The sequence below is a fragment of the Henckelia pumila genome, chromosome 4 (genome assembly GCF_033568475.1).
Source record: "Henckelia pumila isolate YLH828 chromosome 4, ASM3356847v2, whole genome shotgun sequence".
In the NCBI taxonomy this organism is placed as follows: Eukaryota; Viridiplantae; Streptophyta; class Magnoliopsida; order Lamiales; family Gesneriaceae; genus Henckelia; species Henckelia pumila.
Window position 1 is genome coordinate 122006894 of NC_133123.1, and position 16191 is coordinate 122023084.

Consider the following 16191-nt stretch of genomic DNA (forward strand, 5'->3'; position numbering starts at 1 on the left):
CATGTTTGAGTTGCTGCGTATTGTGTCGGCAAGAGGTGGAGTCCAAGAACCACATCTTTATTCACTGACCCTTTACGACATGTCTATGGCACAGAGCTTTAGGAGAGCTGGGTCTGGTTTTGGGTAGCTCCGAGATCTACGAAGGGATTGTTTGCTGCTAATCTTGGTCGTGTCATGACATTGGTAGGAGGGGTAGAATTTCTGGACAGTGGTGGTACACTCTATTTGTCGGTCGGTTTGGTTTGAAAGGGATAGAAGAATTTTTTATGATATAGAAGAGTCGGTGAGGAGTTGTTGGGAAAAGATCAAGATTCGGGCATATACATGGAATGGATAAGGAAGCATAAGGAGTTACCACATTCTCACTCTCAGATTTAGTTAGGGATTGGAGAGTTATATATTGTTAATATGTCCGAGTTTTAGTGCCTCGTGCACGGATATCTTGTCCGCATTTTGCAATCAATAGCTTGTATTATATAATTTAATCTCGTTTCCTGTCAAAAAAGGATTCCCTGCTACAAAGCGTGCTTTAATATTAGTACCCTCTCCGATCAATTTTCTCAATGCTAGGAGGAGTTTTCCAGGCGAATCACTAACCCCTCTACCAATTGCAGGTTACCTTGATTCCCCTAGCACTACCATCAACAGTCAATTTCGTAGAAAAATAGTTTGTGTATATCTTCCGTATGATATAATATAATACAACAGATACCCTTCAATCAGGGGATAATAAAATGATAGCACACCCAGAAATAAATGATATTCAAATGTACAAGATTGGCATGAAACATTCACAATTATCAATTTATCACAAATATTATCTAAATCTACACAGCTCCTGAAGCTTAGCCATAGATGTTGATGAGTCCAAGCTTGGCTACTAGATATCCATGCGAGTGTTCCAATAGTCCTTTTGTTTGCACATCAGCTAGTTGATGAGTCGTAGGTACATATTCCAACTTAATCATGCCTTTCTCTAGTTTTTCTTGATAAAATGTATATCCACTTCGACGTGCTTGGTTCTACCACGGTGAATAGGTTTATAAACAATGCTAATGGTTTATTTATTGTCACAATAGAGTAGCACTGCCCCTAAAACCTCCATGTTACACTCCGCATCCATATGAGTTCACACACTTCATGAGCTATTGCTCGATACTCAGCTTCAATGCTGCTACTTGCTACAACAAATTGTTTCTTACTGCGTCAAGACACTAAGTTTCCCCATACAGAGGTACAATATCCAAAGGTCGATGTTAAGTCTAATATGCATAAATGAAGGCTTTTACTCCACAATCACCAGTTTTCTTAAAAAACAAGCTTTTATCTGGAGTTTTTTTCGAGTATTTCAGAATTCTGTATACAGTATCAAGGTGACTTTGACATGGTGAATATATGTATTGACTCACTAGACATGTTGGAAAAGCAATATCTTTGTGAGTGTGTGACAGGTAGATAAATCTTCCCACTAGACACTGATAGCTTCCTTTATCCACTAGTTCTCTCTGACAGTTTTTTCTTTGTTTCCGAGTTCAATGGGTGTTTTGTTTGGTTTGCAACCACGCATAACATGTAAAATTGGTTAGGCTCGCCAGGTTGATCTGTCCTGCCACCTAAAAAGGTGGGTTGGTCTCTGTTTTTTAAACCCAACAAAAAGGCGGGCGGAGCTAATAAATGGTTGCGTTGGGTTGTGGGTCGACTTGGCCCGCCCCATTAGCCTTGACACCTCCACGAGTAAAAGATGAACTTTGATAGAGAATGTCGGTAAGTATGGTTTAGCAAGATTCAAATAAAGATCTTATTGAAAAAGCCCTGATGGCTCCCAAACCCATTCCTAACATTGTCAGCTCCTTCAATCAAACTTACCCTGTTCAGGGACCCCAGCAAAACACTCGCTTCGTTCACCTAATCATCTCTCAAATGTCGGCGAAAGTGCAAATTCCATGAACGATTGGAAAGGTTGGATAGGCTGATTATGAACCAAAGAAATATGTAGTAAAAATGGAAAAAGTTCCTGAAAGAACGAATCTCCCACCACATTTCTTCTCAAAACCTGATCTTGTTTCCCCCTCTTATTACTTATCCCTCATTTCCTCTTTATCATACTATTTGGGAAGCACCGATTCTGTCAATGGTTCAAGTGTTTTCATGGACTGTTGTGCTTGGCAAACTACTGACTTGCAAGATGCTGCGAAAGTGGTTTCCCACTTGTTCACTCTGCCCAAGTTGTTGTGTGTTATGTAAGCAAGATGTGAAGACCCAGGTCCATTTGCTCCTTCATTGTCCTTTCACGAGTTTTTTTTGGTTCAAAGCTTTAGCAGAATTGCGCATGTTTGTGTATCTCCGTGATTAACTAGGGATTTATTCGTAACAGTTCTTGGTTGTGAACTAGGTAGGAGGGGTGGAATTTTTGGGTGGTGGTTGTCCATTGCATATGTTGGTTGGAGAGAAATAGGAGGATTTTTGACCATGAACACGACTCGGTTGATGATTGCTGGGACAAGACAAAATTCAGGGTTCTGTGCTGGATTTCGAAAAATGTGGAGTTGAAAATGTTTCCGTTACAGATTTGTATAGGGATTGAAGTCTTATTTTATGCTAAGATGTCTCTGGTTTTTACTTAATCTTGTGTGGACCTCTGGTCCATTTTTTCTAATTATTATATTATACTCTCTCGTTTCCTATCAATTTTTTTTTAAAAATAAAAGCTTAGGTTATATTATGATGATTTGATAGAATTAAATTTGTAGCATAGGATTATGATATGATTTGTATTTTCTAATTTGTTGGGATTTTTTCCATCTTTTCCTATTTAATTGAGCACCTTAACCACGAATTATCATCAGAAGATATTAAGAAAAGTAGGCCTTTTTTCTTCCCTCTCTTGATCGATAGTTCATCCACAGAACTCGTTCAAATGTAACCTTAACTTGTTAATGTTTTGAGTCCATTTCCTGTAGACCATAAAAATCAAAGTATGATTGAAGGCATGGATTCATGGAAGCCGAAAGAAAGTGCCTATTGTATCCCTCTTTTCCAAGTAACAAAACACATGGATATATCATTTGTGTTCATAGTTGTCAAAGGTGCGTGCTAAGGATCGCATGGGAAACTTTATTCAGGCCCAGACAACTTTTTTTTTTCCTTTTTATTTATTCATAAATTTTGGCTTATCAAGGACGCCGGAGCGAAGACAGCCTTTTTTTTTTTCTTCGTTATTATTATTTTAAATTTTGCCCTAGTGTGAGTGAAGGTGTTATGGTCCCAGGTTTGGATCATGTTATGGGATGATCAATGTATTTTGGATAGGGTTTCGAGGCTCGCTTTGAGAGAACCTCGCGATCTCACATTCACAAGAAATCTGACGTAATCCCCCTATTAATGGCTAGAATGCATGCATTATTAAATAAAGAAACTAAATAAAACTCTTTTAACCAATTCATTATTTTGAATCTTCCACCATATCATCCTTGATATCAGTAGTTTGTCCTTAATTCTTGCCCGTTACATCTGCCTCCCCTTGGAAATCGTGCTTGTCCTCAAGCATGAAAATATTCCAGGTTCTTCCAAATTGTTGATGCTCTTTTTTTATTCTGAAAAATTCTGTACCACTTCAAGAACAAATGTTGTTGTAGGAGTATTTCAAGGATTAAGCGCAAATGGCGGTAATTCTTAAATTCTTCCCTCTTCAACTCTGGACGATCTCGTTCGCATTTGAGGAACCATGGTTCACGATCACACTCAAAGTGGAAAGAGGCCTATCCTTTGTTGTCTTTCTCCAGTCCATGTTGGTGTCGAAAAGACTTTTCTCAATGAGTAAGATCTCTCATCAGGTCTGATTGGCTATTGCATCGGGGAAAATTTAGCTTCAAATTTTGAGGTACTTTTGATGAGACATCCTCACTTTCTTGATGTCCTTCAGAATGCTGGTCGGTAGGACCCTGTTGAATGCTGATGTATTTGCCCTGATCTTCCGATCGCATGGTTGACAAGAATTTGGATATCTCCTCCAATTGATCAAAAAGAGCTTGCTGCCTTTTTTTATTGGCTGTCATACCCTCTTGATACAGCTTCAAGAAAGCTTCAAATTGTGGCTGTAGTTCTTGAAATCACCCCATGATGACTGGCTTTAGTTCAACTTGTTATGGTCCCAGGTTTGGATCATGTTATGGGATGACCAATGTATTTTGGATAAGGTTTTGAGGCTTGTTTTGAGAGAACCTCGCTATCTCACATTCACTATATGATTTAGGATTCTTGACGATTTTTCCTTCAACAATTAATGTCCCTAGCAAGAAATCTGATGTAATCTCCCTGTTATTGGCTAGAATGCATGCATTATTAAATAAGGAAACTAAGTAAAACCCTTTTAATCAATTCCTTGTTTTTGAATCTTCCACCATATCATCCTTGATATCAATAGTTTGTCCTTAATTCTTGCCCATTACAGAAGCCTGCTCAGCTTCTCTGTTTTTTTTTGACAAAGATGTGTTGCAAAGCCGAGAGCCAAAAAGCTGATTAATAAAGACAAAGCCCAAACCATAAACCTAAGAAGGAAGAAGCAGGGCAACAAATACGAAAACCAGCAGCCAGTGCTCGCGAAACCTATTGATGAACTAAACATTAAAAAAAAGCTACGAATGACTGGTGAAGAATGAAAATGCAAAATCATAAGGTTCAACTTTCTTTCGAGAATGCAGGACAATTTAGTCTTGAGTTGATCACCTGTTAACATATTTTGTTCAATCGTTTGCCACGTAAGCATTATCATGCTTATATGGACAATCTGCTACTGCTTGTGTTATAAATTTCAGCTCTTTTCTTTCCATCTATTGGATTTTTGATGAATGAACAAACTGTAATACACCAAGTTCTGGGAAACATTTCTTGATACTTTCTTGGTTATCCACTGGTATTTGGGAGAGCTATGGGACAAGATAAAGTTAAGAGTACCTACTTGGATTTATAAGATTACTAATTTTCAATCTTTTGCGGTTTCAGATTCGTATAGGGATTGGACTTTAGTCTTGGGTTAGCTTATTGGTGGTTCTCTTCTAGAATCGTTTTGTGGACCACTGGTTCGCAAGTTGTAAATTTCACTCTTTTTATTTATATAATAATATTATCGTTTCCTATCCAAAAAAAAAAAATGTCTATACCCTCCCCTTGAGAGAGAGAGATCATCCTGAAGGCTTTTCTAATTCTTCGATGGTTGGTGCAGCAATGAGAATGACATTACAGAGAGACTAAAACGCATCATCCAAGCCAATGCTAGTCTTCGGCAAGAAATTGAGGAAACAAGCCTTTATAGCAAAAACATGGTATACTTCACTTAAATCACTTCTCTTTGATGAATCTTCTGTTTAAAACCTAGTACAGGAGTTGTGGTGGCTATATTCTGGTATTTGCATGCTTTTGTTTTGTTTATATAACCTGGCTATTTGTGGTCTTCAAATTTGCTTCAGGCACGAGGGATAAAAGGGGAATATATTGGTAAAATTTAGGAATATGCCTACGGTTTATGTTCTGAGTTCTCAGAACTTTCTTGTATAACGCAGAACAAATGTGTTGTGGCAAAATTTAAAGTTTTTCTTAGTTCTTAGATAAGATAGGACCTGTGGTTTAACCAAGTACCTGGATACTCGAGGCATTTTTTCATGAAACAGAACTAATAGTGCTGAGTTGATTTCTCAGAATTTTCTTAGTCACTAAGGAGAAGACCTGGAAGTGTTGATTACAGAAACATGCAAAGGGGTCTTTTTGTTAAAATTCCAGTTTAGAATAATTTTATTTGTCGACCAACTGTTGTATGGAAGCATGATGCAGTTAAGTATTTTCTGCCTCACTAACTACCAAAAACATAACACTGTAATCTTAACTTTGTTGTTTAAAAAAATGTGGTGCTAGGCTAGCTGGGATGATCTGCAAGTGGAGGTAGCACAGTATATTAATAGTGAAGTCCGTGGAGTGCCATCATTCACGACTGCCAAGCCATTGAGTGGTTTTGTTCAGCGCGTTAAAGGAAAACAAGGAAGGTTCCGTGGGAATTTGTCTGGGAAGCGTGTAGAATATACTGGAAGGACTGTTATTTCTCCTGACCCAAACCTCAAAATCAACGAGGTCTGGCTTTCTACCTTTAATTGAATTAATTAATAAATTCAGGCTCCTTCACTAGTACTTGACTTGCATTTGTGAACAGGTTGCTGTTCCTATCTTAATGGCCCAAATTCTAACTTATCCTGAGCGCGTTTCACACCATAACATAGAGAAATTGAGACAGTGTGTTCGTAATGGACTGAATAAATACCCAGGTGCAAAGTATATTATGCGGCCTAATGGTGTCGAGATGTAAGTGCTTGCCTTTTGTTGCCATTCATTAGGGGTGGAAGGAATTCTCAATGAACATATTTGTTGTCTTGCAGATCCTTACTACAGGATTCTAGGAAGCGTCATGCAGATGAGTTGCAGTATGGTTATGTTGTCCATCGCCATCTCGAAGATGGAGATATTATTCTATTTAACAGGCAACCAAGTTTGCATCGAATGTCAATAATGTGCCACAGGGTACCTACTGTTATTCAACTTTAATGTTGAAATCCACAATTAGATGTCTTCAGTCGCATTGTTTGATTTTTTTCGTCTGTAGGCAAAGATAATGCCTTGGCGCACCCTGAGGTTCAATGAGTCAGTTTGTAACCCTTACAATGCTGATTTCGATGGTGATGAGATGAATATGCATGTACCACAAACAGAAGAAGCCCGGACTGAGGCTCTCACGCTGATGGGGGTAAATGCTCATTGATTTTACATTTAGCTTAGCTTTGCTTGGTGAATACCAGTTTGGACATGTAATGCTAAAATGGGACATTGTAATTATGTGTCTAGTTGGTATCTTGTCAATTTTCCAATCTTGCTCATAAACAATCACATCAGAGATTTTGTCTTGGATTACATTAGCAATATTTATAATGTGGAAGCATCTTTAAATCATTGTTTGCTGTTTCCACAACATGTCATGTAATCATGAAGTTAAAGATGAAAGAACGTAGTAGAAAGTTTCTCTTTTATTTTCACGTTATCTATCATAGATGCTGGATACAGATTTATAAATAACCTAGGAGTCTTATCACATCAAAATATTCTACTAACAACTTATCAGATAACTCTTTTAAATACAAACACAATTATCCTAATCAATAACTAACTAGATAATATTTAATATCCAACACTCCCCCTCAAGCTGGGTCATATATGTTGATCATGCCCAGCTTGGAACTCATGTCATCAAAGTTCGGCCGGTGAAGGGCTTTAGTCAGGATGTCCGCAATTTGTAAGTGAGAGGGGATGTAGTTGAGATCAATGATATTCTTCTCAATCTTCTCACTTATAAAGTGGCGGTCTACTTCAATATGCTTCGTTCGATCGTGGTGAACAGGATTCTTGGCAATACTTATGGCTGCTTGATTATCACACATCATTTTAAAAGGTTGACCATCTTCAAGCTTCAATTCAGTGAGTAGTCTTTTCAGCCACATTCCCTCACAAATGCCTTGTGCTAAGGCTCTGTATTCAGCTTCTGCACTGCTACGTGCCACTACAGACTGCTTTTTGCTCCTCCAAGTTACTAAGTTTCCCCACACAAATGTGCAATATCCCGACGTTGATCGCCTATCAGTAAGTGATCCAGCCCAATCAGCATCACTGTACACTTCGATGTTTCTGATTGACGACTTCTTGAAGCATAGTCCTTTTCCTGGATTCTTTTTCAGATATCTCAATATTCGGTACACTGCATTCATGTGGTCCTCTGTCGGGTGATTCATGAATTGGCTAACAACACTCACAGCAAACCCAATATTTGGACGTGTGTGTGAGAGATAGATCAATTTGCCAACTAATCTTTGATATCTTTCTTTGTCAACTGGTGGACTGTTATTTCTAGCTGAAAGTTTACCATTAGCATCCATAGGAGTGTCAACTGGCTTGCTCCCCAACATTCCAGTTTCTTTCAAGAGATCTAGCACATACTTTCTTTGAGAAATTGAAATCCCATGAGATGATCTAGCCACTTCCATTCCTAGAAAATATTTGAGATTTCCAAGATTCTTCATTTCATATTCCTTCGAGAGTAAGGATTTTACACGTATCATCTCCTCAGCATCATTCCCTGTCAATACAATATCATCAACATAAACTATTAGTGCTGTGATCTTTCCTTCCTCTATGTGTTTGATAAACTAGGTGTGATCAGATTGACCCTGGATGTAACCATTATTTTTCAGAACATTTGAAAAACGATGAAACCAAGCCCGGGGAGATTGCTTCAAGCCGTACAGTGATTTCTTCAATTTGCATACTTTATTTGTAGTTGACTCAGATACAAATTCAGGTGGGATATCCATATAGATTTCCTCCTCCAGATCTCCATTCAGGAATGCATTTTTCACGTCCAGCTGAAACAGAGGCCAGTCCAGGTTTGCAGCAAGTGATAGAAGAACTCGGATGGTATTGAGTCTAGCAACTGGGGAAAATGTTTCTTGGTAATCGATACCATATGATTGTGTGTATCCCTTTGCTACCAGACGAGATTTAAACCTTTCTATGCTGCCATCGGCTTTGTATTTCACTGAGAAAATCCACTTACATCCAACTGTCCGTTTCCCTGGGGGAAGTTGAGTGATGACCCAGGTATTGTTGTTCTCAAGGGCCTGTATTTCTTCAAATGCGGCCACCTTCCATTTTGGATCTTGGAGAATTTCTATAGATGGAGGAATCTGAACCTGGTTCAATCTGGTCACAAAAGCTTGATATGCAGATGATAAATGTTCAAGTGAAACAAAATGAGATATAGGATGCTGTGTACATGACCGAGTCCCTTTCCTTAATGCAACAGGCCTATCATCAATATCATCATGTGATGTATCACAGTTAGGATCAGTCTTACCTTGTGTATTTTCAATGGAAGTTGGCTCCAAGAACGTGTCAAGGCTTTGCTGATTTTGATCTGGGTGCAGTATGGTTTTGTGATGGTGTAGTTTTCTTCGAGAGTACACTTGTAAGGGCTGATTTGGTGGACTGTCAGTAGTTGTTGGAGCATGGGTTGAATTCTCAAGAGGTTCTAATTGAGGAAAGGCAGGTGTGTGAAGTTCCCAATTGTGAGATTCGCTTGGTTCCATCTCCCCCTGAATCGAAGATTTGGGAAAGAAAGGTTCATGCTCAGAAAATGTGACATCCATGGAGGTGTAAAATCTTTTCGTAACCGGGGAGTAACATTTGTACCCTTTTTGATTTGGGGAGTACCCAAGGAAGATACATTTTATTGCTCGAGGATCGAGTTTTCCACCATCATGTAAGTGCACAAAAGTGGAGCAACCAAAAATTTTTAAGGGAATATTATGAATTAGGTGTGTGGAAGGAAAGGAAGCCTGAAGGGTCTGGATGGGTGTTTTGTAATGGAGGACACGAGATGGCATTCGGTTGATAAGATAAGCTGCAGTTAGGATAGCATCTCCCCAAAAATGCTTAGGAACACTATGGGTAAAGAGTAAAGATCTGGCTACTTCAAGTAAGTGGCGATTCTTTCGCTCAGAAACCCCATTTTGTTGGGGGTGTAGACACAAGAGCTTTGGTGGATTATCCCTTCGTTTGGAGGTAAGTGCCTAGGGCAGAGTTGAAGTAATCTCGGGCTCTATCAGTTTTCAAAACCGTAATGCGGGTCGAGAATTGATTTTGGATCATGACATTGAAGCGTTTGAACAACTCTGATGTCTCAGATTTGTCCTTCATTAAAAATACCCAAGAGACACGAGTATGATCATCAACAAAAAGTAAGAACCAGCGAGAGCCCGTGACATTTTTAACATTCGAAGGACCCCATATATTTCTATGGATGAGTGAAAATGGTTGTGATGGCTTGTATGGTTGTGGAGTGAAAGTAGCATGAGTATGTTTCGACAACTGACACACATCACAATGAAAAAACTTGGAATTTTTGTTACGAAATAAAGAAGGAAACAACTTCTCAAGATATACAAAGTTGGGATGTCCTAATCGAAAATGCCATAACAAAATATCATTATTTTCAGTTGGAAAAGCTGCAGAATCAGAAAACAAAGCTCGGTTACTGTTCCAATTTAGAGGGGAAGAAACTGGCGACAACTTGAGAAGGTACAGCCCGTCACAATATTCAGCATTGCCAATCCTCTTTCCCGATGCCAAGTCCTGAAACACACAAGAATCATGCGTGAATTGAGTGGTACACTTAAGATCCCGTGTTAAGCAGCTGACAGATAACAAATTACAATCAAGGTCGGGGACAAACAAAACCGATTTTAAAGAACAATTTCGTGATATCGGAACTGTCCCTGAGCCCAGCACTTTAGAACACGACCCATTTGCAATTTTTATTGAGGAAGAGGTCGAGTACGGGCGGTACTCTTGGAAGAATTTCAGATTCCCCGTCATATGCGCTGATGCACCTGAATCAATGATCCAAAAATCGGACAACATGTGCTGCGATAACAAGGCAGTAGAAATGATACCTTTATGTGCTAAACTTCCAGCACCAATAATGGAGGGAATAGAATTTGGTGCACCAACTGAAACTGTTTGATTAAAGAGTTTGTGCAGCATCTCAAGCTGTTCTTTGGAGAATGGTTGGTGGTCATTTGAAGTACTTTCCACAGTGGCAGAATTGGCACGCCTTTCCCGGGCTGGCTTCCAGTTAGCAGGCTTGCCGTGGATCCTCCAACAAGTATCTAAAGTGTGATTTGGTTTCTTGCATTTGTCACACCAAGGTCTACCATTCCGCATATTGTTGTTGGAGGCACTGGATTGGGAAGTAGACCCAAGAGATTGGGTGGAATAATCAGCAGCGGAGGAAGCATGTGAAGAGATGCGATGAGAAGCCAGGGCTGATCCCTCTACCACGGAAGCATTTGGTGGTGACCCCAACATGAGTTTCCTTCTGCTCTCTTCATGGCGCACTTCAGAGAAGGCTGCACGCAAGCTGGGCATGGGCTTTGTCGCGAGAATTCTACCACGAACGTCATCCAGTTGTGAGTTGAGGCCCATTAAAAATTTAAACACCCGCTTCTTCTCAACAATGGCCTTGTACGTTTTTTCATCATCCGGGCATTTCCACTCAAGCACTTCAAACAGATCCAATTGCTGCCATGAGCGAGTGAGAGTAGTGAAGTATTGGGTGACCGGTGCATCCCCTTGTTTTAAATCGTGAAGGGTGCTTTCAATTTCAAATAACTCAGCGGTATTGTCCTTGCATGAGTAGGTGTCTCGGGCAGCCTCCCAGATATCCTTTGCCGTGGGATAAAGAAGGAAGTTTTCTCCAATATCAGGTGTCATGGAATTGATTAGCCAGGACATCACCATGCTGTTGTCGGCCTTCCAGCTTTTAAAACCAGTATCATCCTTGGCATCTTTTGCAGGGCAGCGTCTCGCACCTTATAATATATCGTCCTTGCCTTTCCCACATATAAACAGCATCACAGATTGGGACCACTGGAGATAATTTTGGCCATTCAATTTATGGTTGGTGATTGGAATGATTGTATTATCAGAGATACCCATCGTGTGGTTTGGGGAGGAGGAATTGTCGGATGCGGATGCCATACGGCCGTACTTTGTCATGGACCTTTCAAGGTCTCTGATACCATGAAGTTAAAGATGAAAGAACGCAGTAGAAAGTTTCTCTTTTATTTTCACGTTATCTATCATAGATGCTGGATACAGATTTATAAATAACCTAGGAGTCTTATCACATCAAAATATTCTACTAACAACTTATCAGATAACTCTTTTAAATACAAACACAATTATCCTAATCAATAACTAACTAGATAATATTTAATATCCAACAAATCATATTGGACAAAATTACAATTCCAATTTTGGCCAATGGAAGCTATTTTTCTAAGGCCATCAAGTAGAATCTTACTGGTTTAAAATTCCACACTTTTGACATTTATCATCAGTAGCCCTATTGGTTAATGTTTGAAAGCGTAATCGGTGTTAGTCGCAGTTACATTTCTACTGTGCTGGTGGAATCTTTTCTGTCTTGATAGAAAAGCTTAGAGTGCATTTGGATTGATGGATTTGGAGTTAAGGATTTCAAATCCATAAAAGTAAATCCATTGGTTTGTTTGGGTAATTTCATCTTGCAATAGATTTTAAATCCTGAACTAGTATGTTTTTGAATCATTGTAGTGGATTTCAAATCCATCTCAATATAGAGGTATTTCAAAATTTTTCTATAAATACCTCCATCAAATCAAATCCTTCGATCCAAATGCAACCTTAGACCACCAGTGGTGGAATGACTTAAGGATGAAGAATGGGAGCTCAACTTTGACTGATGGCGCTTAATGTTGATCTCAAATGTGGTTTGGTTAAAAAATGATATAAGCATCGATATAGATGTTCACACAAAAGTAATGACCTCTGTTTTTTTTTCCGGCATTGCCTAAAGAATACTACATGCTTTCAACTTTTGTCACTTCAGTAATTTTGTCATTTCTTAGTGCTGGTGTGTCAAAACAATGATCTACTCGACTTCTGTGATGTCTTGGTTATAGCTGTTGGTTTGAATGAAAATTGACATAGTGCACCTTGATAAAGCTCTGTTGCAACCTTGGAACCTTTGCACGATGTTTTTCGTTTGTTTGTTTTTTTTTCCAATTGATTACTGCTTTTCAAATTGGTGCACAACTTTGATTGATTGTAGTTTGACCAGGAATGTTTTTTCCACCTTTCCTTTTATGTCCATATTTTTTTGTTCATGTTGCAGGTGCAAAATAATTTATGCACTCCAAAGAATGGGGAAATATTGGTAGCTTCAACACAGGATTTTTTAACATCATCGTATCTTATAACTAGGAAAGACACATTTTATGATCGTGCTTCCTTTTCACTTATGTGTTCGTATATGGGTGACGCCATGGATCCTATTGATTTGCCAACTCCAGCTATAGTTAAGGTTTGTCTGTGTAGCTCGCTCACAATTATGCTTCTATTAAGTAAATTATTATTCCTGACTCTTCTGTATATGGGAATTTGTTTTCCATTTTTTACTGTCCTTTTATTTGATTTTCCCGATCCTTTAACATTCTCTCACTTTTCATTATTCATTAGCCTTGACACGATTTTGTGTAACATTATTATCGTGTTCGATTTTCATTTTGTGAGTTATGGTCTTAAAACAGTTTGTGGATTCTCATTGCTTGTCTTCATCCATGGGATTTGTGGGGTTTGTATAATGCTACACTTTTTATTTTATCTATGCCGGTGATTATGTTTGCATTTTCTTCAATATTGGCTAGTCTTTTTTTTTCCTGGTGAGAAATACGCAGGAGAGTCTTCTGAAGATATTTTTTTGTGATTCGAAATTCGATATAGGTTATTTGATAATGCTATAAGAATGTTTGTCATGTGGAGTAACTAGGGTTCCTCAACACCACCAGTTACATTGAGTGTGAAAACAAGTAAAGATTTGCTTAAATTGAGGATCGTGTTCTTTTGGCTTGACATGGAATGCTTGAAAAAGTTTTGCTTGCGTTCGAACTTAGAATAAAACTAGACCACTAATAATGTGATCTTATAAAGCAGCCTCTAAACTAGGAAATTAACACTACCCTTATTCCTAGACTCTCTGTGTACTAGAAATAGATAGAAATACATTCCTAATAAGCATATAAAATTATGTAAGATATATGGTTTCTACAAAACAAAACATATCTTTTAACACTCATCCTCATGCTGGCTAGTGAATTACTTCAATCCCTAGCTCACTCATTAATCTATGACACAAAACACTAGGAGGTCCCTTTTGGAGTATGTTTCCTAGGTATGTTTCCTTGTTGATTATTAGGGATAGGAATGGGAAACATATCAATCCTTTATGAAGTTTCTTTGGCAACCTCAACACGCTTTGCACTATCATGATTTACAGGATTACTAGTGACATTGATCACCAGTTTATGATCTCAACTGAGTCTTTTAGGGTTCCTTCACTTGACCTGTAGGTCCTCCAAAATTATCTTGAGCTAGAGTGGACTCACATGTTACGAGGTGATAATCTAAATTTGGCTTATGCTTTTGCTCATGAACATTTATTTTTTGCTTCGTGAAGCCACGAGTAAAAAAAAAGGAATAACTTTTTGTATAGGGATTGGAGTTTAGCTTTGAGTAGAATTACTTGAACCTCTTTTGAGGATTAGTGGATCACTGGTCCACATTTGTAATTTAACTATTTTTACTATTAATAATATTTTTGTTTCTGATCAAAAAAAAAAGTTTGATAATCTTTGGAGTACAGCCTCTTTTAACACTTTCAAAATACAAATCAAAATCCCATGATTTTTGGTATAAGGATCAATCTATATCAATATACAAAAATAATCTATATATATTACTATCCTACCAAAATATAAAAAGATTCTATGAAGAAATAAAAAGATTTGATCTGATCCAAATCTAAATATTTTTTCACTCCCCCTCAAGCTGGACTATAGATGTTAATGAGGCCAAGCTTGTGAGCAAGAAATTCAAGAGTTAGTTCTGTCAGTCCTTTGGTGAGTAGATCTGCTGGTTGTTGAGAAGTAGGAACATATTCGATGTCAACTATGCCTTCCTCTAGTTTTTCATTGATAAAGTGTCGATCTACTTCAGCATGTTTAGTACGATCATGATGAACTGGATTGCGAGCTATCATGATACTGGACTTGTTATCACAGTAGAGTTCATAGGATTTCAAACCCTATCTTTAACTCTCCCATTACTCTCTTAATCCAAATAAGTTCGCATATTCCATGAGACATGTCCCTGTATTCCGCTTCTGGCACTGCCCCTAGCCACAACAGACTGCTTCTTGCTCCGCCATGTCACCAAGTTTCCCCATAGCACCGTACAATACCCAGATCTTGATTTTCGGTCATCAATTGAACCAGCCCAATCTGCATCTGTAAATCCTTTTAGACTCTGTCATTAGTCTTAGCAAAGAACAGTCCCTTACCTGGTGCGTGCTTGCTTCAAGTATTTCAAAATGTGGTACACAACATTAAGATGTCCTTGACATGGAGAATGCATGTATTGGCTGACCAAGCTGATTGCAAATGCGATATCTGACCTTGTATGTGGAAGGTAGATGAGTCTTCCAACAAGGCGTTGATAATTCCCCTTATCAACCGATTCTCCTTCAAGCATCTTTTCATTGTTTCCAAGTTCAATTGGAGTTTTGCTTGGTTTACATCCCAACATCCCTGTATCTTTCAAGAGATCCAACATGTATTTTCTTTGAGAAACTGAAATTCCCTTTTTACTTCTAGCAATCTCCATTCCTAAGAAATATTTCAATGCTCCGAGGTCCTTGACTCAAATTCTTTTGCCATCATTGATTTGATTTTTTTTCATTTCTTCGCTGTCATTTCTAGTGATGATAATGTCATCGACATAAAGTATGACAATGGTGTTTTTCCGAACTTCAGAGTGTTTCACAAACAATGTATGGTCCGTCTATCCATGTTTGTAACCAAACTCTTGTTAGCCTTTGATAACCTATCAAATCACGCTCGAGGAGATTGTGTTAAGCCATAAAGAGATTTGTTAAGCTTACAAACAGTTTCGCCTCCTATTTCAAATCCAGGAGGTTGACACATATAAGCTTCTTCCTCACCTCCCCATTCAAAAAGACATTTTTAATATCAAATTGATGTAAAGGCCAATCAAGATTGACAACCAAAGAGAGAAGAATTCGAACCGCATTGAGTTTCGCAATAGGAGCAAACGTCTCATTGTAGTCAATCCCAAACGTTTGTGTGAATCGTTTTGCCACTAAGCGAGCTTTATATCTTTCCATTGAACCATCCGCCCTGTATTTAACAGTGAAAACCCATTTACACCCCACTGTGCTTTCACCTTGAGGTATATCTTTCGGCGTGTTTTACTTAGACTCTATCTCTATAATAAAAATAAGTTTGTGGGGCGAAAACTGGCCCATGTGGCTAAAATAAAATAATTTAAAAGTCTTTCCCATGCTTACACTTTTAAAATAAAATACCACCCTTATTTTATAAAAACTACACGCATAAACGTATCTCACTATAAAAATTTATAAACCTTGGTCATTGGCTAGGCTCGATTCGCTTCATCACCGGAATTATACTCATACCTGAATATAAT

The 16191-nt window shown here is 38.4% G+C and overlaps 1 protein-coding gene across 3 annotated transcripts in view; it reads left to right on the forward strand.

The window, feature by feature from the left end:
- The window catches only part of LOC140894656 (DNA-directed RNA polymerase III subunit 1), a 39073-nt gene that overhangs the window by 10709 nt on the left and 12173 nt on the right, over positions 1–16191 (forward strand). For all 3 annotated transcript variants that reach the window (XR_012153883.1, XR_012153884.1, XM_073303222.1), the window contains exons 9-14: positions 5222–5321; positions 5908–6120; positions 6200–6348; positions 6423–6564; positions 6647–6787; positions 12803–12991. Coding sequence is in view for 1 of the 3 variants with exons in the window: in XM_073303222.1 (XP_073159323.1) it covers positions 5222–5321; positions 5908–6120; positions 6200–6348; positions 6423–6564; positions 6647–6787; positions 12803–12991 (934 nt within the window). In the remaining 2 variants the exon portion in view is untranslated. The remainder of the gene's footprint in view (positions 1–5221; positions 5322–5907; positions 6121–6199; positions 6349–6422; positions 6565–6646; positions 6788–12802; positions 12992–16191) is intronic.